Raw genomic sequence first — 24816 nt, 5'->3', positions numbered from 1 at the left:
GTAAATGAAGTAGACGCTGATGTCGCTGACCTCTGTTCTGTTTCCTTGATAAAAACTTCTACAAGGATTCTTTACTTAAGATGCCACCGAACGACGAAGCCGCCCTGACTGCGGCGAAAGCTTTATCAATAAATTATACATGTTTCCGAACCTGACTGATTTTGTATACTTATTGAATTCTTTAAGTGGCAAATCGTCCAGTAACGTATTTACAATATCGGCACCGCCGGCTACAAAGCTTGTCTTTGCAGTGGGCAATCTCAACAAAAGAGATGCATGGTATCAGACTAACAGTTTATTGAAACGTTGAATGATAATAAATACTTGTTTTTAAATTTGTGGTAGAAAAATACTGTACAAACATACAGAACGCAGTTGTTTTTAGTCTATTTGATGTCAAGCCCGGAAATTTGAAGCAACTACCCTTATTTCTTTTAGGTATTCAAAGTTCACATATTTTGATTGAAGGTGCTCGCAGCTCTAAAAAAGTGCAGGCCAGGTCACCTGACCGATCCAGTAAGGCGGCACCAGGAAAATGGCCAAGTTTTTGGTACTATTGCGCCCCTGCGTTGCCAACAACGATATCTTTGAAACACAGCAGACAACACTTAATTGCCGACTAAACAACACTGCTAACAAAACAAAATCCACGATCAGCATTCAGCAACAACAATTGAACAAAATCTCTAAAAAGTGATGGCGAGTGTTTCCCAGCGACGAAACCGGATAAAAAAATCTTAAAAAGCAAATCTTTAATGACCTAACAAAATCACTCGACCACAACCAAAGTTAAATATTGTACCAATTGCCAAAAAATTTAAATTATTAGAAGGCATGCTTTTGTAAGACACAATGCGCATATGTTTATTAAAATAAAACATTTAACGTAACAACGAAGATACTTTGTCACAAAAATACGATCGAAAGACACAGCACTCGATTTTAAACAAACCTTTTCCAGATTAATTCACGATAATTTAGTAAACACAGCATCGTGCAGTAAATATAATTCTGCAGCTTTGCAATTACTTGTATGTAATAACGGCCTGTTTATGACTACGATAGCCACCCCGTTGGTAACGATACACAGCACAGTAGGCTCGCCACCAAGAAGGTGGGATTTGAAATTACTACAAGGTCAAGATTCATTGGAAGTGACGCGCAAAATTACGTATGTGGTTCTACCAGCTCAGGGGCTGTTTAAATGACGCCTTCTGGGGAAAGACTTGGCGTAAAGTGAGATTTGCACATTTTCTTAAAACGAATTGAAAACAGCACTAATGACACAATATTACGTGTTTACGTTGACAGCCAGTGACAATTATCTTGACTAACATTTCAAACAATAGCAACAAATTTATTGCTTTCAATGAAGAAGCTTAAAATTTGGTATTTTATTGCGAAGACAAAACACAATACTGTAGTGTAGAGAGTAGCCTAATATAAAGTTGCAAAGGCATATATGCTAAACTTACAAAATAAATATCGACCTCAGCATTGACTGAATTGTACTATGAACGTTGAGGCTAGCCGAATTTTAAATCAAGACTGGCTAAAAATAGTTCTGATAAACAGACGTCCGACTAGCTGCAATGAAAGGTCTCAAACTACAATATTCTATCCGAACGCAGTTAACCGTTTTGTTCACGTAATATGCAATGCACGTTTGGCATTGAGTTTTGCCATTGTTTAGCAAAGTGTTGCTGACGTGTTTCACGTTTTTGGTGTCATTCTCACCAGCAACAATACCAAAGTAAAATTAAACGTCTGAATCAAAACGAGCGACAGAGCAATTGTAAAATATTACCAGTTTCCAGCCAGAAATCAATTAGGAATATGATTTTTTCGACAGCATGATACAAGCTAAAATGTCGCCGACAGTAAAACGTATTACAATTTGTGTTACCACTTGTCTTTGCATTGTTGTGCATTGTTGAGTTGTGCTTCAATCCAGTTGCGATCATTTAACATGGGGCAAGAGTCACCTAGGAGGGAGTTCTTCGTGTGCAGTAGACTTCACCTTGACAGTAAAATGATGGAATTTCAAACATGATCAGTAGAGAATTGCCCGCTTAAACTTGAATCCCCGCTTTGCACTATAATTTCCGGCCGTGACAGGATGGGATTGCGATAGTTCGGTTGAGATTGGCTTTGGACAGATGCGCCTGAATGCATTCTGCTTACTGGAGCATGAAAGTCACCATCTCCGAATGCGGAATTTGGATGGATGTGACCGAGATTATCTGCAAACAACAAAACAGTACACGCATGACGGCAAAATCGTCACATAGACCAGCAGTTCCCAAACTGCGGCTTTGTCCAAAGTATTTAGGGGTTCTTAAAAGCATTGGTTTTTAAAAAAAAAAGCAAAAAACGTTAAGCACGAAAACTAGTAATAATTTTAAAAGTACAGCAATTAAAAAAAAACTCAAAGTCACTCAAAGAAGTTTAGGGTCCGGAGACTTGATAATTCATTGAAAAGGGTTCGTAAGAAGCACTATTCTCCAATTCTAGGTGAGGTCACCATTAGAAGTTTGATAAGAATCACCTACCTTCATTGATGGCCATGTTTTCTAACTCATTGACCTGATCTTTGACAATCGTGAACCGATGTTGAGCTAGAGTTCGGTAGAAATGTATCGCAAAACCAGCAAATAGAATCACAACAGGAACCAGCACTGCAGTTGCAACAATAGCAGGAACTTGTGTGTCTGAAATAATGAACAACTATTACTACGCATTACACGATATCCAAATCGGATAATTTAGCATCAAAAGAATACACACTAGTAGTTGACATTGCTTGCTGAACGACTCCAGCCTAGGAGTTGTCGTTGTTGGTTTTGCATCGCTTCAAAGTCTCACGGTGTTGTAGTCTTACCCAGCTAATATTGTGGATAATTATTTTATCACGTGTGTTGGTAGTGCAGTCATATAAACACGCATGACTCCATGCAAGTTGTATACAAACGAAATAAAGTTAAGAGCCTTCCACACAAATATTTAAGTGGAAAGTTAATAAGGTATATGATGGCTATCCCTCGTCTTGATGATGGTGCTCGTAATTAAGTCTTGCGAAGACGCCTGTACGTGGGTTGATTAACGTGGACTTGATGGCGCACACTCAACAAGCACACATAAACTTGACAAGGCCATCAGCTTTGTCCAATCGCAAGGCAAGCCAAGACGATTGGAGCTGGTGACATGCTGCAGCCTACATTCGCTTTCACAACAGTTCATAGTCGTTGAGCTTGATTGACTTCATCCACCTGTTCCCCCGTTGGTATATAGTATACGGTAATAATTACATGTAAAACAGTGAAAACTATTAATACTACAAAAAGTGCTCAATGCTAAGCAAAAAAGCAACGCAGAGCGATTTAAAGCAAATATAGTTATTTATTACCATCTGAAACCTTAACAGCCTGTTTCACCTTTACGGATCATCAGAAGTTCTTATTCAAATAGAAGAATCTATTTTTAAATATTCTATTTGAATAAGAACTTCTGATGATCCGTAAAGGTGAAACAGGCTGTTAAGGATTCAGATAGTAATAACTATATATATTTGCTATAATTATACGTATGATGATGATCATCATCATACGTATACATCATACATTTGCTATAATTATATGTATATTATATACAGCATACAATGCAATGCTTAATTGCTTATATTTCTCCAATTCTAATAAGTTTTATTTCCTACGTTTGTCGAGATTTTTACATTTGTTTTAACAAAAAGAAATAAAATACCACTTATTGGTGATGGAACTGTCGTTCCGTCTGTAGAGGAAGGAGACAAAGTGCCAATCGTTAAGAACTTGAGCCAAATCAGCAAAGCTATTTCAATCAAAAACAGAACGAGGCCAACACCTGCGGAATAAATCGTCAAGAACAGGGTCAGTTGAGTTTGAAATAAAGAAACAATAATAGCATTGTGCCATTCTTCATTCAATTCTATGTGCTAGCATTGGCCTGTACATGATACAATTGAGTCTCATGCTTGACAATGCTATTGTAGAAAACATTAAGGAAGTTGGCTGCATAGCCGAGTGGTGAGAGTCCTAGTGCGACACTCGTAAAAGCGCCAGGGTCAGTGCATGACACCGCTCAAGAGCATGCGGTTGTGTTTTTGGAAAGACATTTTATGGCATGTTTAAAGGTGGACCCAAAGATTAGTTTTCTAGCTTTACCGTCCACTTACACTAAATCTTCAGCGACCGGGCATAAAACCTGGATACGACTAAAACCTTAAGAAATAAGCTAAGCGTCAAATTGGCTGACAATATGACATCTGGGGTAATTGCTGCTTCAAAGACACGGAATGGCCCGTTTCGGTGAGTCCGATTCGGAGAGTTCCCTATTCGGAGACAGCCTTTTTCGGAGAGTTCCCTATTCGGAGATTTTTTGAATTTTTTTTTTGAAAATTATCGGGTACCGTAGCCTAATTATCATTGCCGCTTTTACATCGTTTTAACGTCTCTAAACGTTCAAATCGTGCAGAAAAAAATAGAAATAAAATGTTTGAACAATCAAATGAAAATTCGTCGGTACCGTAGCCTAATTATTATTGCCGCTTTTACATCGTTTTAACGTCGCTAAACGTTCAAATCGTGCAGAAAAAAATAGAAATAAAATGTTTAAACAATTAAATTAAACTTCGTCGGTATCGTAGCCTAATTATCATTGCCGCTTTTACATCGTTTTAACGTCGCTAAACGTTGAAATGGTGCAGAAAAAAAATAGTCGAAGCTTTAGATGAATGGGGTTTAGACCTAACCATTGAAATCTTAAGACTAAAAAGCAAATTAAATTTATTTTTGAACTATTAATGTTTGCTCAGATAAAATTGACATGTATCCTGCGTCGCCTTCTGCATGCAAACTTAGAATATATTAGAATCCTCACCTACTACAAAATTCTAAATCCAACGACGCCTTCTGTTTATTTACAGTAGAGAATTTTGTAGTTTATTCCACAATATCGTTTCTTTTATAGTTGAAATTCTCGAAGCTTTAGATGAGTGGGGTTTAGACCTAACCACTGAGATCTTAAATCATATTTATGACACCGGAAAGACCCTAGTGATATGGTACGTTCCATATTCATAACTTTACCAAAGAAAACCGGAGCAACAAAATGCTCACTTCATATCTTAAATATCTTTGCTATGTTGACGTGTATTGTTTTTGATATGATAATCACAAATAAAAACAATTTAACTGAACTGACATGACGAATTTTCATTTAATTGTTCAAACATTTTATTTCTATCTTTTTTCTGCACGATTTCAACGTTTAGCGACGTTAAAACGATGTAAAAGCGGCAATGATAATTAGGCTACGGTTCCCGATAATTTTCAAAAAAAATTTCAAAAAATCTCCGAATAAGGAACTCTCCGAAAAAGGCTGTCTCCGAATAGGGAACTTTCCGAATCGGACTCACCGAATAGTAGCAGACCCTCAAAGACAAACGGAAAAACAATGTAATATTAATGCAATTTCCGGCCGATGTTTGTTTCATCAGTAACGTATTCCTTGTGCCTCCATGCCAGCAATTCTCAGAATAATCTCAACATAAGAGCAGCACAATGTCAAGTTAGAGTTAGACCGATACAAGGAGACATGAAACAACCATACATTAAATTTTATAAAAGGTTACATTGCTATTAGATAGCCCATTACGATTAAAACAGCTTACCAGTAGAGAGAATCCACGCGATTTCAATATACATTCGCATTTTGTAATGAGGAGATTGCTGAATCTGTAAAGTGATAAATATTTCACAAAGTTACAAAACTGGCATGAAATGGACACAAGTACTAAACAAAGTTAAAAAGTATTTCCTGTAGAAAACATGCATTTGCTGTATCGACATAGCATCAAAATTGGATCCTACACCACATAGCACATAAAACAAAAACATAACTTGTCTTTATGTCTATTGTAGTTAAATTTATACTCGACTGGTGCTGGACTGCTAGTGAGAGTGGTGATATCTATAAATGAGGGTGCAAGAACAAGAGTTGAATCATACTAGTATTTAGATCAGTTTTTTTTTTTTTGCGGAAGTTGGGGTACACCAAGGATCACTATTGTTGAAACATTATAATTTTTCTGTTGCTGTTTATGTTGTGACAGGAAAAGGGAGGCTTACTGAGCAAAATTTTGTGTGAGGATGGTCTTGACTAGGTCATCCACATGCGTACTATAGAGAGATTGGAAATAAATTTTGGGAAACGGAAGGAAGCATTTGCGACAAAGGGTATAAAAATAAATCTAGAAAAAATATTAATGGTGATAGGAGCAAAGTGGATCCATGTGTAAGAGAGTGATGAGAAATTCAATGCAATGTACGGAGAATAAAAAATGGACAATGTGGATGGAGTAATACACTTCGTAAGAATTAATCGATATCATCAGATCAGGGAGAAATTACATCAACATGTAACCTTGGACTAATGGAGTCAGATGAGTGACATGAACATGTGTTAACTTAAAGAGACAGAAATTTCTCTCAGAAAGGCAATGGCTCTGAAGTTGGACGGCAAGAGGAAAAAACATAGAAAAACAGGTGAAGGATAAAGCAGATATATATGGTTGGACTGAGGAAGGGAGACACGATGGGCATTGGGCAGTTGCAGTATAAGATCGGTATTCAGTAAGGTACTATTCGGAGATATCCAAATTCGGAGAAAACCCTTTTCAGAGATTTGTAAAATCCCACAGCGGCATCTGTTTAGTGTTTATTCAAAAGAATCATTACCACGGTCACCACATCAGTTGCGAATCTGGCAATCATTTCCTTAAAACGTAATAAATTAACTGTATTAACCTGTAGGCCAACTACTTTTCTTTGTCAGATGTATGACATCGTTCCTCCCCTCAACGTTACTGGCATGATCCGCCAATGTGACATCAACGATTACAGGTTAGGTTAATTGCCTATCCTATAATATTTAGGTGCAGCGCACTGTGGTGCTCAGTCATTTAGGTGTTATTCCCAGTAAAGTCTATTTCATTAGGGTCTGCTACTATTCGGTGAGTCCGATTCGGTGAGTCCGATTTGGTGAGTTCCTAACCTCTAACCCTAACCCCAAACCCCTAACTCTAAAACGGCAATGATAATTAGGCTACGGTACCCGATAATTTAAAAAAAAAATTTGAAAAAATCCCCCGTTAAGGGATCGGACTCACTGAATCGGACTCACCGAAACGGGCCATTCCGATTTCATTAGGTGCTTGATGGTAATACTGCAGATAGTGGCGTACGCAAGATTTTCTCAAAGAGGGGTATTCGAAATGCTTCTCCAAACAAAAACCAATTAAAAAAACGCCAATTTGCTTATTATAACCAGCAAGTTATATTGTATAAGATTAGCCTAGTACCATACTCAGACAATATTTTGTTAGATTGCAACAGCTAGGTTACTCATTTGGATAAATTTTGTATTTAAAACAAACAATACGATACAATCACTACCAAACAAAAAATAAATTGAACAATGAATGTAATTTAACACACTGAATAGCACCTAAATGGCCGAGCGCCATAGTGCACAGCATCTATTACCGTATATCCTAATTCCTACCAAAAAGACGTGAACCAGAGGAAAGGGGTAAAAAAAGGACGATTGCTGCAAAGAAAGAATCGGCCACTGATGGAGACAAAACCGAATTGGAATGATGATGGCATCTACTAATTAATAGAACTTACATAATACATATTCATGGAAAAATCAAAAAAAAATATCACAGTCTGCATTGGTGATGAATTTAAGATGGAGTGTGCTTTGTAAAATAAGATCTTTTGCAACTAAGCATAATATTTTGTTTATGCCTGGAAAAATACACCGAAAACATTGATGATTCATTATAGCAAGTGAAATCGTAATAGGTAATTAAGTGTTTATGCTTTCCCTTATCAAAAAATAAACATGAAATAACTTACAGCCTTAGCATTGTGGATATTGGAAACTGCTTCAATGTTCGGCAGCATGCAAGTGGCTATCATCAATGCAAAAAGATGGACAGCCACAAGACATGTGGTTACAGTTGAAAAAAGTATCAGTAGAACTGCGTCATATTCAACTTGCCTATCCAGTTGTACTTCTACCATGGCCACCTAACAGAAAAACATATATACCTCGTTTAGACTTGATCAATTAAACTACAATAAATCAAATATGAATTGCTTCATTTTATTAAATTTAAAAACACATAAAACTAACAGTTTTGTTAACAAATACTGGCTTTCAGAAACTTTATATTGTTTGAATTTCAGTTTGAAAAACTATTTTACTTATATTATACCATAGCAAATCCAGCAATTAATGCTGAAGTTCGACTTATTGCTTTCAGTTTTGCTCTGCTCAGATACAACTGACGCCATTGTGTGGTCATGTTCTTTTTCACTCCGTACCGCGCTGCTGCCCACCCGCTGTAAGAACTTCCTAGGAATGAATTGCAATTAAGATTCTGCAAAGTTTTGTGTTGTAATAAAAAAATGTCTTTGTAAGGCAAACAACTTGGGCTGGATACAAGCAATGAAATTAAGTTTGATACGAATAGTTTTCACATAGTAATAACTAAGTCAAACAAATCTGGGTAAACAATGTGCAAACACATCACAATTTTTTCGAAACACTTACTTCACGTTGCAATCGTTGCATACCATATGTGTTGCATAGCATACCATATGTGTTGCATAGCGTTGCAAAGCATACCATATGAAATGAATAAAATCTATTTTTTCTGATTTTAATCAAAAAATAACTTTAAAAATTTTGGTATTTGTGAAATATACTTGAAAATAGCAAAGTATTTAGTATTCAAAAGTTAGCATAGGCTTACAAGCAAGTAACCAATGACTTTCTTAAACCCGCCCAATAGCGATACTAAATTAGATTAATGGTCATAGTACGTACCCTTTGCAGATAAGGTAACCAAAAATTTAAAGATTTTTGAATGTGGTAGAAGTTTTATTTGTCAACATGTGTCAGTGGACAATTTTTGTAGATTTTTAAAAATACCAAGGAAATTCCTCATGCTGAAAAGATCCGGTTAGAAAGAAAATTAGTACGTACGTAAAAATGTGCATATATATAATTCATGCATATATGCAATATGCATTACCATGCAGTATAGTCATTATTCAAGTTATTCTAGAAGATGTAAAGCAATTCCAAAACATTAAGTGCAAAAAGGTGCTAGGAAAGTTCCATTGATTAATTAGTACACCTCACAGGAAATGAAAAGCATTAAAAAGCAATCGTTTAATCAAGCGTGAAAACTCATCAGTGCCATCATCTAGTGAAAAAACAATATATTTTTTGCTTGGTTGGGTAAAACGTTGTTTGCTTTAAACAATGATATATTGCAGTACGGTACACTGTACAATTTGGTTATAATTTAGACTGTGGCTATATTTACACTATATATATATAGTGCAATGGTAGCTTCAATAGCGTTGCCAGACAAGGAATTCTGCCCTAATTTGAGAAAAGTTTAAAGCTGTTGAAAACAAAAACTTGCATTTTGGAATTTTTTTTCAGTCCTAGGCAAAGATCAAAACCCTAACATAAATCCTAACTCTAACACTTACCTTAACCTTTCCTAACTTTAATTCTAATTCTGGTCTGGCAACAAGTGTGTAAAAATAGTTTTAATACTATATAATTTAAGGTCAATATAATTTGATATGCAATATTTGTTTTTGGGTGTTTAATTATTCCAAACGATAACATCAATAACTTAAATTGGTTACCGTACTATGGCATTTATCACATTACAACTAAATCAAAGAGAATTTGTTTTGGATTTGTTTGTTAATTTTGGTGCCATTTCTCTTTGTAACTAGATGTGGTACCAAGGACCATTACTATAATCCTGCATTCCAAAGATCTCCACAAAACTTGGCAGAACAAAATTTAGAACTATGTTAGATTACAACCTAACTTCAGTTTAACAATTTAACGTTAGTGCTAGGATGACACATTCTCTTTTGGCCAAAAAAAAATTATCTAGGAACCCTCTCAAATTCTAAAACAATTGATAAACTTGAACAATTGAACTATATTACTTGAATTAAAAAAGCATTTTTTATTCAGAGAATGTGGTTCCAAGCAAAAAAAGCTGATTTTAGTGGGTACTTGATGTGAAAACATGAAGTATATGTATAATTAGAAAGATCTGTGCAACAGCACGAAAGATCTGCTAATCAGCCGCTTGGAATTTGAATCGTAAGTTTTATTAAAAAAGTATGAACCAGCAGTGTCGAACCAGGACCCACGTAATCTCGCCCTAAAACATTGCAGAAAATCCATACAAGTTGACTCAGAAAGCAACGAGTTACAGAGCTATTAAAACAAGCTTTTGTTTGTTGTTGAGTCAGTAAAAGAAAAAAGCAGCTCTTCATGCCCAAGTAGTCAGAAACTATGGCTACTATATGTAGTAACTTCAGCTGGCATCCAACTATATCCAACTTCAAAAGTCAGGCTTGAAGCTCAACATATCGAAGAGGTAGGCCTATAAGGTAGATTTTGGGATGCCTAGCAGTTAGCAGGTTAGCTGTTGTGATTATTGCTATATTATCAATAAACACTAAATGCAATCAATGATATAGAGATTGTCCAAGAGCGAACTGGTGGTTATATAATATAATTGACGATACTTTAGTGAAAAAGTCGTAAAACAAAACAATGCTGACAGTGTAGTGCCTAACAACAAAAACACAAACATTGTACAAATGAGCATGCAGTTACAAAGAAAACCAACTTTAAAAACATGGAACTAATAACGGGTCTGCTACTATTCGGTGAGTCCGATTCGGTGAGTTCCTAACCTCTAACCCCTAACCCTAAAACGGCAATGATAATTAGGCGACGGTACCCAATCATTAAAAAAAAAAAATTGAAACAATCCCTCGTTAAGGGATCGGACTCCCCGAATCGGACTTACCGAAACGGGCCATTCCGACTAATAACACACCATATGTTAAGGAGCATGCATCAAAACAAAACCATGTCATAATGATAGCACCCTAACTAGTAAACACTGTAAACACTAAACAGCCACTAAACAAACATAAATCCATGAACTCATGCACAGGAAACATCAGGAATCATTGCTTTAGAGGGGAAGTGACTACAAGAATTATGCGCCAAAATACATGGCTTTGCAATGAGGTCTACAGCCTACAAGCGTAAGCATTTAGAGTTCATGATAACACAATATTCTTGGTAAGTGCTACAGCCACCGTCTCTAAAAATTGATGCCTGCTAAGTACAGAACCATTACACACAAACAACCTATATATATATATAACAGCTTTCAAAGTATATTCAAAAATGTAACCATCTGCTCACTGAAGATGTCACAAAATAAAAGCTGCTAAATATATATATGATACGTACATTTCATTAAAATGAAAAACTGTATGAACAAGGTTGAAATCAATAAAAGCAATTTAGTAGGATCAATACCACTTTGTCATATACAAACTCACACCTCGTGATGAAAAGTTAAAATGTGGTTGGTCATCTTCATCATCACATTTTGTAGAACCAGGAATTTCCATTTTGTAAATAATTGTACTTACTAAGTTGGGATATCACGAATAACCTACACACAATCACTTCAAGTTAATGGCACTGAAACAGCTAATTACGATATATAAATATCAAATATACATAGCTAAAATCAATCATTTTATTTTTCGTCATTAACGCATCCGGGACAAAAAAGATACGGTACTAACTACAAAATCGATGTAAACCTACCAGCACGTTAACGAATGGGAAAAGGTGGAAAAACCTTGAAAGGTTTAAAACGTGCCTGAATGAAAAATCATGTAGTAGCCAGTAGGCTACGGTATATATCAGTAGTTAGCATGACCATAAAACCTAAAAAACAAATAGCAAAAAATAAAACAAAAACAGAGAAGCACACATGTAGTAATGAATGACAGCCTAATGAAAAGTGTTGAGGATTGAATTTGCCAGTTCCAATATTGATGTGGATGAGCAGTCATAATAATAGGATTGAGAAAGAAAACCGGACATAAAAGAAACCGATCCTAAGGCAAAAGCCCGTTTCGATGATGCCCAGGAGAGCAGGTGTTGAGCTCTTTCTATGGTCAGACTGCACATCACACAGTGCACATCACACAGTAGCCTACCGTATATGATGTCCTGATGGTTTTGACCAATGCTGCCACCAGATTGGAAAGTTTGAACATTGCGCGGGGGAGAAGAGTTTCAGGTGTTGCAGTTGCGCGGCTGTCAACATCAAACGCTGGAAATTGCGCGGTTGTCAATATCAAACGCTGGAAATTGCGCGTTTGATAATTACTTACAAAAACGTAAGGAAAATGCTTACTGAAACCTTAACTTTGCAATTGCAATGCTGTCCTACCTCGTTGAGCTTCTTTTGGAAATAGCATAACAGCAGCAGCTTAATAACTGCGCTAAGCGTGCTCCTATAGAATCAATCAAGGCGATCTCTATCGTCTTATAGGGATCGTCTTGTTTCTTGTATATAATCCGCCTCCCTGGTTAATATGACATCACAAAACGGACGCAGCTATTATTGGGAGGGTGAAAAAAAGGAAGGTAAAAAGTGGCGGAATGGAGATGATAAGGCGGAATGGATATGGATTTTTTTACAATTTTACAATGTTTTTACAATAAAAACATTACACCAACGTCGAGTGTTCGATATAAGGCCCTAGGATGACTTAAAACTTATCAATTTGCATCAATTCAACTAAAAAATTGTCTAATTAAAGTTTAACATCAAAGATATAAAACCTTTGCCACTATAGTCAGTAAAGATCAGTTGACTGGTAAAACGGGTCGTACCAGGGCAATTGATAGCACTTTAATTCAAGAACCTTTAGCCAGAGTGCATATCGATACTCCTTACCTTAGCGGAATGGTGGAAGCCTTGTGTTTGGAAAGGTGTTTGTTTGACATTGATTTAGTAATTAGTGATGTGGATGAAGCAAGGCCACCTAGTGAACCTGATCCGGAGTGGGGTATATGTGCTGCCGCTGTTACGAGGGCACAGGCAAGGAAGATGGAAGATAATGTAAAGCCTCTAAGGATAGCTGAGGTACAGTCTAAATTAATCGTTACGAGGAATAAATTGGCTGAGATTCAAGAAAACGACCTGACAGTGATAGCTTCATTAGCCCACATAGCTTTAGCTGATATACTTAAGATTTGTATGGACAGTTGCTATGAAGATCGGCCATGGTGCGTTATGGTGTATTGTTTTTGCTGTTTTGCGGTGATGGTCAGAAATAAAAACAACTGCAGTGAACTCAAAAATTAGTTAAATGCAATGTTAAATGTAGCCTACTTTTGGTTAATCAAAGTTACAAGCTCTTATTCGGGAAATTGAGAAATAGCCTACTTATTCTGTCTAACTCTAACCATTTTAGTTTATTGCGACGGGTGTCAGAAAAGCGACATTCTCCCGTCGTGAATTTTACCTTCTTGTTCTAAAGTCGTTTGGTCTGTTCACTTTTGAAAAGTCTCCCTTTAAATAGAAATTCTTTTGGTTTATATGTTACGAGACACGAATATATTTCAATTCCCTGCTTATTTCATCACAGTGTCTTTTTATCAGTAATGAGCTATCGTGGGAGTTATGAAAGCGGAACGGTTACACCAGAGCCTGGTTACACTACTTAGGCCTACACAATTATGTCGCTTCAGAAATACGGATGTGGTAGGCTAAACTCCGTGAAAGTGGTCAAACGGCATAATTGTGCATTACTTCATGACGGTAACAAGACACAGAAAACACGTAAGACCGCAGGACGCTACAGTGGCATTTGTTAACAGGAAGCGTAACCAAAATTCAGTGCGAGCAAAATTTGGGTTTTGAATTTGCAGAGTTGTAACGTTTCAGCCTAAAGGGGTTGGAATCGTTACGTATTTTAAACTGATTGTCCTGTTTTGGTAGCATGCACGTTATAACGTTGAAGCTTTGTTGCTTCTACCTTTTTCTAGACTTCTGATATGATTGGCATATAGACATATATCGTTTTGATCTTCAGAGATAAAAATAAATTGAACTGAACAAAACAGTTCCTGAATGTATTCATCCTGATTATTTGAAATAAAAATGTGGAAGCACACACCTGTCATGTGATAGTGCTGTCCAATGAAATTGGCCGAAGACAAATCAGCGCTTATTCGAAGGTGTTTTTTGCGAGTTGCGATTGCCCTAGTTTTTGGTTATGTGTATGTTTGGCCAAGCCCAAGATGTTAAGTAGACGAGTTAAACTTACAGATGCCATATCTTCAAATCTTGTGCGTAATGTACTTAGCTTGAACCTTTAACTAAACTGGGGGTTCTTGAACTGTGGAAATGTTGTTTTGTTTTCTCGCTACATTCGGTTACAAAGTGAAGCCTTTTGAGCAGGGATATCTAAAGAAGGGGATACGAAGGCTTTTATTGTGTCTGACAATATAAGGGCTTCTGTTTATAGTAAAATGACAATTGGTACCAATAGTAGCTTAATAAAGTTTGTTATGATAATCTGCACTGTGCTATCAGCAATAGCATGAGGCCTGGATATTCATTGCATGCTCATGGTTGTTTGTTATTTCGTTAATTCAACTACCGGTACCAGTATACTTGTTTTACATGATGTAGCCTACTGCAAAGGTTTTGTTAAAAAAAAACAGCTAACTGGTACGGTAACTTTTTAGCTGTCCGTCCAAACAAGTCATCTTTAAGTGATTGATTGAATCTTTATCCTCGGACTGGGAAAGCTACTTGCAGAGCTTAATTAATCCTTGCAGTTTCGCATACTTTTAGAGGCTTTAAACCACTGACAAAAGGCCCGGTCACCGAGATTGACAGAGTGAAGTTTCCGATTGTTAAGGTTTTGTTGCCAGAAAATTATTCCACCCATTTGATGTCGCTGAATGGAGAGCACTCCTTAACGTGTGTTACTCAAGCGCACACCCTGAGTGTCTAACCAGCGCCGCTTGATCTTGATGCTTCTTCGTTCCAGAAGTCACACGCTTACCAACTGAGCTATCGCGGTGGAAATATGGTTTACATAACATTTGCTAACTGTTTTCTGTACCAGCTGCACTACAAAACTTTCTGCAATTTAAAAAACAATTATATTTAACTTGCTACAAACTACCACCCTAATACAGACGAAATCGGTTAATCGAATCACCTATTCGCCAGACGTTTTGATACGATTATACGATTGATTCGTTTAACCAATTTACTAAAAAAAGGTTTATTGTGAATGGGCGTAATTGTTGAGAAGATGTCTGTGCTGACTAGGCTGCAGCGCATATTACAACTTATATTATACTTCCTACAACTGTTTACAATTCTGGTTAAACTTTAAAGAGTTTCCTAGTTCTGTGTTACATTCCACTACGCTGTATGTCCCAGCCAGCAAAACTGGTCCTTTTTACATTGATTTATCGTCTGCAGACGTTGAAACAATGTAAAAAAGATCAGCTTTGCTGACTTGGCTGAGCAGGTATGATCAAAGCATTTTTCTGCAAACTGCAGCAATCGGACTGCAAATCGGCAATCTTTCATATCACCGATCTCTGTGACACAACGCGAACTTTGACCGTTTAAGTTTTTGATTCAAGCGGGCTATTTTTAGCTCCCTACCAGCTGTGTAGTTTTGAGTATGGAACGTGGCCTACGAAAATAGTGGTATGGTAGAAAAAAACGGCTAACACTCATTGTTTGTTTTGGAATCGCAAAGGTTTTTTTGTCAAGTCTTTTGCGCTGTCTGGTAAAATAATTAATTTGCAATGTTCTTCAACTGAACGAAACTGCACAAATGAAATTACGCACTGCATTTCACAGTTCAGTAGGCTACTTTGTTTCAGCAATTTTAAAAAAAATTCTCAAAAGTTTTCTGGTTTAAACTTTTAGACATGCTTTCGAACACTTCTCTCTCAAGTCGAAATAATTTGTCCATGTCCTTTCCTTGGAAGGCCATTCGCCGGCGGATGACATCAAAAGCATTTAAACTTCTTTATTGGGAAGTGTGATTATTCCTTTTGTGTGCTCTTCTGTTTTAATGAAGCCCAGCTGTGCGAAAATTGATTCTTTGTAGTGCGATGTCTAGCACATAAGATTATGGCCTGGGATTACAGACACTTGTCTTTGTTTTGATCGCATGCGTCTGTCTCGCCTTTGCTTCATTTCGCCTTTGAACATTGCAGACAATTATGCGAAGCAAAAAAGAGACATTCTCTTTTCGCTAACGGGTACAATTATACGATTAAATGAATGAAATAGGCAAACTAGAAGCAAATCCTGATGCTTTTATCCGACTTATTCTTTTAAGCGGTATACGCTTAACCGATGTTTTTACTTAACATTAGATTGAATTTGGTTTGGGATTTCAGGTTTTGATTCAAATAAACGATTGATACGTTTAAGCAGTATACTATTAACCGATTTCGTCTGTATACCGTAGTGAATAGACTCGTTTTCAATTCATTTTTATAAGACGTTACGAAATGAAGAAATGTGGGAAGACATTACGTCATATATTTTCAATGAAATTGAAGTTGACATCCTGGATAGTTTTGCTGGTTCAATTTCACCCCCTGGTCAACAAAAAAGAGGGGTCTTTTACCGGACTCTGTCACGGCTGCCCAGACCATCACTGAGGCGGCACATTGTTTCCTTGTCACCACTCGAGATGCTTCATCCCCATCTCTCGACCAAACCCGATCGTTTTGGGTGTTAAAGTGATGTTCAACATCAAATTTCTTCTCATCACTGAAAACGAGATTGGTAGCATGCCATCCTGAATGCAGGAAAGAAGAATCTAGGATCTTTGGAGTTGTTTAGCAACAACTTGAGCAGAAAGTTGTTGTTTCTTGGCATGCTTGAACGGAGACATCTTCAGGTCCTTTCGGAGTAAAGTTGACATGGTCCCATACGACACTCTCGACTCTTTAGCCAGAACCTCGATGGATGAAATAGATTGTAACGCTAAACATTGATGACCCTGTATTTACTATACTTCGTAGTACTTGCATGCTTAGACAAGGCATCACAATTTGGATTTTTAAATTTAGTTTCGCAAATAGAACAATTGTCGAAATTTCGATTCTTTTTATCAGGCTTGAGCCAGTCCTGAAACTGAGATTCATCAAGCCACTTGTCATTAAATCGCTGCTCATACCAAACCTTTTTTTTCTTGCGTTGGCTGTGGGGGTAGGGATGGGCAAAATAGAATAACCGGTTGTGAAGCCTAACCGGTTTCAAAATGCATATGAAATCGGATAATTGAAACCGCTTTAACAATCGACTCCATACCGCTCCGTCTGGTCGCAACGAATTTGCTGCAGCGAAAGTAGAATAATAATTGTTTATCGATTTAGTGCAATCCGGCATAGGAAAAACGTAAGAGTTTTGTTGTTTGCATTAAAGAGATCTTTCTTGTCAAGCGCAATAGTGTTGTGTAACTGCCACATCTGCTTCTTCAGAGAGATGTTTTTCAAGTGCTGGTTGAACTGCCACTAGTGTTGGGCGATATTGAAAAAAAAAAACGATACGGTACTTAAAAAAATACTTGATATTTCGACACTTTTGTTCTAATTAAGAAAAGAGTTTCTCATTCTTTGAAATTGGTGTCGGCAATAAAAATGCCGAGGCCACACGAGCGCTTGTAAGGTTAGGGTTAGACATTCCTGCCAGTCGTGATGACACAGCCATAGATTTGTTCCTTAGTCAATACCCTGATGGAGCTCTGCGAAAGAGGCGTGTGGATGGGTATCAAAGCACGAAAGCCGCAAAACAAGGATGCTTCATTGCGAACAGCAAAGACAGTGTAGATATACAGCCAGGCGATGAGCCTCTTAACAGTACTCCTGCCAACCCGAGTATACTCAGGCATTGTGACGTCATTTTTGACGTCATTTGATAATTAGATAAATCTGGTCTTTTTGTTTGCCAAACTGCATGAGTCTGACTGTTTTAGAAAGACGAAGACTTGTATTGTCTAAAAGTTGAAAGAAATTACTAGGTTTGTATTTAAATTTCATCTGCAATATTCAATTATTTACAAAGAATTGTCATTTTTTGTAAAAAACTCATTTTTTGTGCAAAGTGAAGCTTATCCAGTTCTTTCCTCGCATATCGCGTCAATATCTCCGTGACGACCTTTGTGCTGCAAGTGTAGCACTTGCCTGACATCTACCGGTAAAGTTTATCGCAGTTTAAAGATTTTTTTTCCGATATCTAAACGGAAGCGAAAAAAGTAAAAAAAAACACAAATTTTTTGTAGTTTGTCAGAAATTTTAGTGATTTAAGGCATTTTCAAAAAAAAATACACAAAATTTGTAAACATACTGTAAAAGACTGTTGAAAATGCACCAACTTTCATGTTTTGATTTTTTTTTAGCAGTTTCCGTTCTCAAAATACAGCAGTTCAAAATCAAAGCCTTGCTCAAGCTAAATTTAAAAAAAAATCCACCAAAAAAATCTTGGCAGTGAAAGTGTTAACACTTTAGCTGCCAGCGTTTTGAAAAAGTGAGAGGAGTTCTCCTTTTTCTCTGGTTGCCATGGTTATGAAAAAATGGGTTGCCAAACTATTGAAACGCACTTTGAAATTTTGGAGCAAATCGGTGTTGCAATTGATCGTCGAAATGACCATTGCATTTACAAGCGCGCCAGTCAGCAAAACAGTTTTTTTTGCATTGAATCAACCTGTTCAGACGTGAAATCAATGCAAAGAAAAACGATAGGCCGAGTGATTCAACGTATTCAAACATTGAATCAATGTAAATACGAACTGTTAGGCTAATTCGGTTCTTTGAACAAATCGAATGGCTTTTGTAAATATTTCTCAGTTGCAACTTATACCTGGTCAGCAAAAGTTCCTTTTTTACACGATTTCAACGTCTGGCGACGATGAAACGATGTAAAAATGACAATTTTTGCTGGCCGGTAGCTATTAGGCTACTGTACCGTACCGAAGTTTAACTTAACCAACTAGGCGATTGCAAACATATTTCCTTTCGATGAAACCTATAGGCTACCACGTTTGGTTTGCCTTTACATTAAATTCAAAAGTTTTGTTGACATCATGCCATAGTCAATAGTCATAGCATATATTCATAAGAAAATGCTTGCTTGGATTTTTTTTAGCGACTAGGGTTAGATAGCCTACAGGACTTCTAGCTAGTACCAGTAAGCAGTCTAGTCTAGTGACTCTAAATGAATAGGTAAATTAGTCTAAACCTTAAAAAATAATAGAATATTTCAATTACCTTGCTGCATAAAAAGTAAGCTCTTTTACATGACCTATGTGCATTGATCAATATACTAGTAGCCTGGCATCATGATCCCAGTCTAAGAATTTCTAGACCTCGAAGTCATTGCTGTATTTCGAGCTTTGTTCACACAGATTGGTGTTTTGACTTTTATTTAATTTTAGGAATTTGGCGGGGAAATAGGTTAAAAATCGTTTTTTTTTGGTTTAAAATTGAAGCAACCTGTCAGGCCCCCAGACTGGCAACACATTAGGATTTTTGGGGTATTGTGACGTCATGTGACGTTAAATTACATCACAATTGCACGAGCTAACTCGTTTCCAGCAGCAGAACTGTTAATGTGTCTGATTCCAGTGATGACGCGACAACCTCATCCCCCAATACAGCATCTGATGATTCCGATAGCTAGTTCTTTATCAAATAGACTTTGTGTTGCTAGCAGTATCCCAATTGTGCTGAAACTATGTAAGTGCATACGTAAATCGAGACAATCTTTTCACAGGGAGCTATTAATTTGTTACCGGTACCTGGTTCAGCAATTAACGTTATTTTATGATAGTTCAATGTCGCTAGATGTCGAAATAATGTAAAACAAGCGTAAATTTCTTTTTGGGCATTCTTCTTCTCTCGTATTGTCGCTATATGTCAGGGCATCCGTTGGTTAGCCACTGCCTGGTGTCGTCATCGATGGAAATTAGGCCTTCCATACCATGGGGTGGTCTATATAGCCGGCAATCCTTGATAATGTGGGCTGCCGTCTGCATTTTGCCACACTCACAAGCAGCACTCTCTGCCAAGCCCCAGCGCAACATGTCTGCACCATAGCATCCAACACCAGTGAGCAAACGGTTACGCCTTGATGAGGCAAGTCTAGAGAGGCCATGTCCCAGCTGGTTTTTGGACGGGGATCTGAATACTTGGCGAAGTGGGGACGTGCTGCTTGACCATTGTTCACACCACGCCGCGTGGCACCACTGTTTGCTAGGGCTTCCACCAGAGCAGGGCTGCGATTTTTTCTTTCTTGTCGAACGACCAAAAATTCTGCGTTTGTTTGTCGAATAGTAATATGACGTCACAAGAGTCAGATAAGCGTTTGGCCACGAATTACCGCACAAGTTGTGTGGATGTACGTCAGAGTCACGTAAGTTTTTAATCACATGCTGATTGAGTGGTTGCAAAGGAGTATCAAGCACTAAGTTGTCTACCTACCGGACGTGTATACTATTTGTTTTGCTCCGGGAAGAGAACTGTTTTAAACGCGAAACTGAGGATTGCAAAAGAAAAAAGCTCTTAGGCTATACCGCTAACGTAACCTACTGCGTAATAGAGATTTTTCCTTGGCATCTTTTTAGTCTCGCTTGGTACGTAAATAGTTATGTACGTACCCGGTCCCGCACGCAAACCCACTTTGGAGCAATATATGCAAATTACCAAGAAACACAGCGAAGATAAAGCGAAAAATAAACTACAGATAAAGTTGGTTGAAGGTGTTTCTCAGGCTCACTCAACCAAAAGCCATCATTCTAGTCATAGTTCAATTAGTATTAAACGTAGAGAAGGCCGCATAAAAGTTGAATTGGCCAAACTCGCTTTGAAGCACCTCGATGAGGAAGAAGCTGAGAAACGAAATCAGATAAAAAGAAAAATTGAAATGGCAGAAGCCGAGGCTGAATTGTGGGATAGCATGTCGCAAAGGAGTAGTTATATCACCCTAGACTGCTATCAATCAGAGGATAAGAAGTCTCCTCACATTGATCCTGTCGTATCTCAGTCTCCCCATATCAATCCAGTTGTTCCCCAGTCTCATCACATGGATCCTATTGTACCTCAGTGTCGTCATATTGAAGTTGGAGATCGATTTCTCCCCAAACCCTCTGTGGAGAAATTCGAAGGTGACCCCATGGACTATTGGGCCTTTGTAAATCGATTTGAGGTTCATGTGGCAAATAAAGTTTATGATGATGATCTTCGATTGGTTTATCTGTTCCAACATTGCAGTAAATCTGTATATGAAAAGGTGAAGCATCTTGCCAGTGAACGAAACAAGTCTCGAGCGTACAGTATGGTGTGGCGTGAGTTGTATAATAGGTACGGCCAACCTCATGTTGTCTCACGGTGTTGTGAGCGTTGTCTTTTAGATTTTTCTAGAATTTCGCAAAATGATGCAGAAGCATTAGAAAGTTTTGCAGTTTTAATGAAAAGATGCTTGGCGGCAATGGAGGATGCTGGAACACCTTCGCCCATGAATTCTGTGGACTTCATTAGTTCTCTTGTTAATAAACTTTCTGTGGATCTAAGAAAAGATTGGGTAGATAAAGCTATGAATGTGCAAGAGGACTACGGGAGAGTAGCTGAGTTTTCAGACTTTGCAGAATTTGTTATTCATCAATCTCTGAAGGCTAACTCAGTGTATTGTAAAATCCTATTTCCAAAAATTGTAAGGAGTAATACAAACGACAATGGCCGTAGTCACCGGGTATTGACAGCTCTAGCTGATGAATCATCCAAACCCATCCCACATTCAAAATTTGATCAAAAGCGTTGTGTTTGTTGTAATGCAGAGCACAAATTAGATAACTGTGCTCTATTTAAACAAAAAACTCCTAGGGAGCGAATAATGTTTGCATCGAAACTTGGATTATTATATGTTTTAATTGTTTATACCGAGGCCACAGAGCAAACCAATGCAAACTCACTGTGAGATGTTACTTAGATAAGTGCCATGGTATGAGTCACCATCGCTTGTTACACTTGTCCCCCACTGGCCCAAGAAGTGCTTCGATGGTAGCCAATAATCCCGAAGCAAGAAATTGTATGCAATGTTCACTTGTTCCTATGAATTCCTTACCTTATTTGGATATCGTACCTGTAAGGGTACGTAGTGGTGAAAAAGAGACACGAACCTATGCTTTATTGGACTCCGGCTCCAACAAATCATTTTGTGAACAAAGTTTGCTTGATGAGTTGAATGTGAGTTGTGCTGATAATGTGGAAACTCAGTTTACTTTAAGAACTCTCACCACTAGCCACCCTGAAGTTATTAATACTTCATCTGTTAATTTAACTGTGCTTCCTTTGGTAGAAGAAGGAGAATATGAACTTAATGGCCTTGCTGTGTTGGATGAGATTCCAGCCAAACCCAACAATCTGCCTGATGCCACTTTGTTGAGTGAGTTAGATTATTTGCATGATGTTTCTTTTCCTAATTTAGTGACTGGAGATGTGACGTTGCTGTTAGGCAATGACAATGTGATGCTGCATCGGTGTCTTGAAAGTAGATTCTCCCCTGACTCAACAAAGTACCCAGACGCAGTGAAAACGCCATTAGGCTGGCTATTGAAAGGTCCTGTCTTGGCTGAGCAGGAAGAAATTTCCAGTTCCGGATTCTTTTCATCAGCATTTGACTATAAGGATTCTCAATTGCTGTCTGATGTAATTATTGATGATGAAGGAACTATGTATCCTTCACCGTTGGAACATGACGTACCCCATGTTGAAGATTTGCTCACATGGATTGGTAACAACAAAGAAGCAGCAGAGTTTGGGTTGAAATACTCAAAAGAAGATGTAATTGCTCATGACATGATGAAACGCCATATTGTCCATTCTGATGGGCAATATGAGCTACCTCTTCCCTGGAAAAATGATGCCGTTAAAATGCCTGAAAGTAAAAGCATGGCTGAAAAACGTCTATCCACATTAAAAAAACGGCTATTGCGAGATGATGAGCTTTGCAAACGTTATGTGAAACACATGGAAGATTACGTTGAGAAAGCTCATGCTGAAATTGTGCCTGAAAATGAAATCAACACCAAAAATAAAACATGGTATCTGCCACACCACCCAGTCATAAATCCAAAAAAGCCGGATAAGACGCGCATTGTGTTTGACTGTGCTGCAAAATCACATGATCAATCTTTAAATGATTATTTGATGAAAGGTCCCGATCTTGTCAATTCTTTGGTAGGTGTGCTGATGAGGTTTCGCAGCCACCGTGTTGCAATTGTTGCTGATATACAAGCGATGTTTCACCAAGTGAAAGTGACAGTGCGAGACCGTGATGCTCTCAGATTCTTATGGTGGCCTCATGGCGACATCAAGCAAAATCCTGTCCCTTATCGAATGCGAGTGCACTTGTTTGGTGCTCGTTCATCGCCTAGTTGTGCCGCCTTTAGCTTGCGCACATGTGCTCGAGAGTATGGTAAATTTTTTGACCCTAATGTTGCACAGAACGTGTTGAATTCTTTTTATGTGGACGATTTTCTTTGCGGCGCTAACAGCAAAGATGCTGCTATAAAATTGGCCAGTGATACAAAACAGCTCTTATCTCTGGGCGGCTTTAATCTCACAAAATGGGTGTCCACTTGTAATGAAGTGACTAACTCCCTTCAAGAACCAGATGCGCCGAAACCTATGCAAGAATTGAACTTGGCCGGCAAGCAAGAGAGAGTGTTAGGGATAGTTTGGAATGTAGTTGATGATGACTTTCGCTTTTCCGTAAACCCTCCTGATAGAATTCTGACACGACGTTCAATGTTGTCTATTATGAATTCCCTGTTTGACCCCTTAGGTTTGGTCGTTCCAGTAGTTCTAGCCGCACGATTGTTGTTTCGTGAGACATGTAGGCTGGCTTTGGACTGGGATGAAAGAGTGCCCATTTCTATTAGCAAGAAATGGGAAACTTGGGTTCAAAGTCTAGCACAGTTGAGTGATGTACGCATACCACGTTTTTATGAGATGAGGTCTGACAACACGCCTATTGTTGGGAAGCAACTGCACATATTCGCTGATGCTTCTAATAATGCCAGAGGTTGTGTTTGCTATTTGCGTGCAATATATTCGGACGGAAGGGCTCAGTGTAACATTGTGACTGCAAAATCCTTTTTAGCCGACTCCGAGAAACGCACGATTCCACAGCTTGAACTTGAAGCTGCATTGGATGCCGTAAGAATGGCGCAAAACGTTAAACGCCAGTTACAGTTAAATGACTGCACCTGTATATTTTGGTCTGATTCTGCCGCAGTGTTGCGTAGCTTGTTGGCAGATTGTAAAAGTTTTCCTGTTTACACCCGAAATCGTTTGTCAAAAATTCAAGCACATGCATGTGTATACAACTGGCGATATGTCCCCACAGAGTTGAATCCAGCTGATCAAGCTTCTCGTGGACTCACTGCTGAAGCCATGTTAAAGTCTGGTATGTGGTTGGAAGGCCCTCACTTTTTAAAATTAAACCCAGAGAGTTGGCCTAAGCCATTGGATAATCTGAAGCCAAATTCCTGTACTGGGCGACATTGTTTTAATTGCTAGTTAGGATTCCGCTAGGTGTGATGGCCTCTGGGTAGAGTAGTTAGTGTTAATCATGATAAACATGGCGTCGTTCGTAGCTGTTCTGTACTTACACAAAAGGGTGTACGTGAACGACCTATTGTGAAACTGTCCGTACTAATTCCTGCTAAAGAGTAGTGTTGATGTCATCGTTTTTTATTGTATTGCAATGCTCTTGCTACACGATCCGCT

The 24816-nt window shown here is 38.0% G+C and overlaps 2 protein-coding genes across 4 annotated transcripts; one reads left to right on the top strand and one right to left on the bottom strand.

Moving 5' to 3' along the window:
* Window positions 1–275: 275 nt before the first annotated feature.
* Window positions 276–11794, bottom strand: LOC145769627 (calcium release-activated calcium channel protein 1-like). 3 transcript variants are annotated; one of them, XM_082581298.1, is made up of 8 exons: window positions 11516–11719; window positions 8935–9056; window positions 8321–8460; window positions 7959–8132; window positions 5708–5771; window positions 3760–3879; window positions 2553–2711; window positions 276–2243 (listed from the first exon to the last, which is right to left on the bottom strand). In XM_082581298.1, exons 3-8 carry the CDS (start codon window positions 8408–8410, stop codon window positions 2044–2046), a joined length of 807 nt encoding a protein of 268 aa, XP_082437424.1. In that variant the 5' UTR covers window positions 8411–8460; window positions 8935–9056; window positions 11516–11719; the 3' UTR covers window positions 276–2043. The 3 variants fall into 3 exon arrangements, with proteins under 3 accessions (XP_082437424.1, XP_082437425.1, XP_082437423.1); XM_082581299.1 differs by lacking the exons at window positions 8935–9056; window positions 11516–11719 and adding an exon at window positions 11788–11794; XM_082581297.1 differs by lacking the exon at window positions 8935–9056.
* Window positions 11795–22026: 10232 nt separating this feature from the next.
* Window positions 22027–24606, top strand: LOC145769103 (uncharacterized). Its single transcript, XM_082580696.1, has one exon. The coding sequence runs from the start codon at window positions 22027–22029 to the stop codon at window positions 24604–24606; it is 2580 nt and encodes an 859-aa protein (XP_082436822.1).
* Window positions 24607–24816: the final 210 nt, after the last annotated feature.

Source organism: Aplidium turbinatum, chromosome 4, assembly GCF_918807975.1.
Source record: "Aplidium turbinatum chromosome 4, kaAplTurb1.1, whole genome shotgun sequence".
In the NCBI taxonomy this organism is placed as follows: Eukaryota; Metazoa; Chordata; class Ascidiacea; order Aplousobranchia; family Polyclinidae; genus Aplidium; species Aplidium turbinatum.
This window is presented reverse-complemented; position numbering and strand designations above follow the sequence as displayed.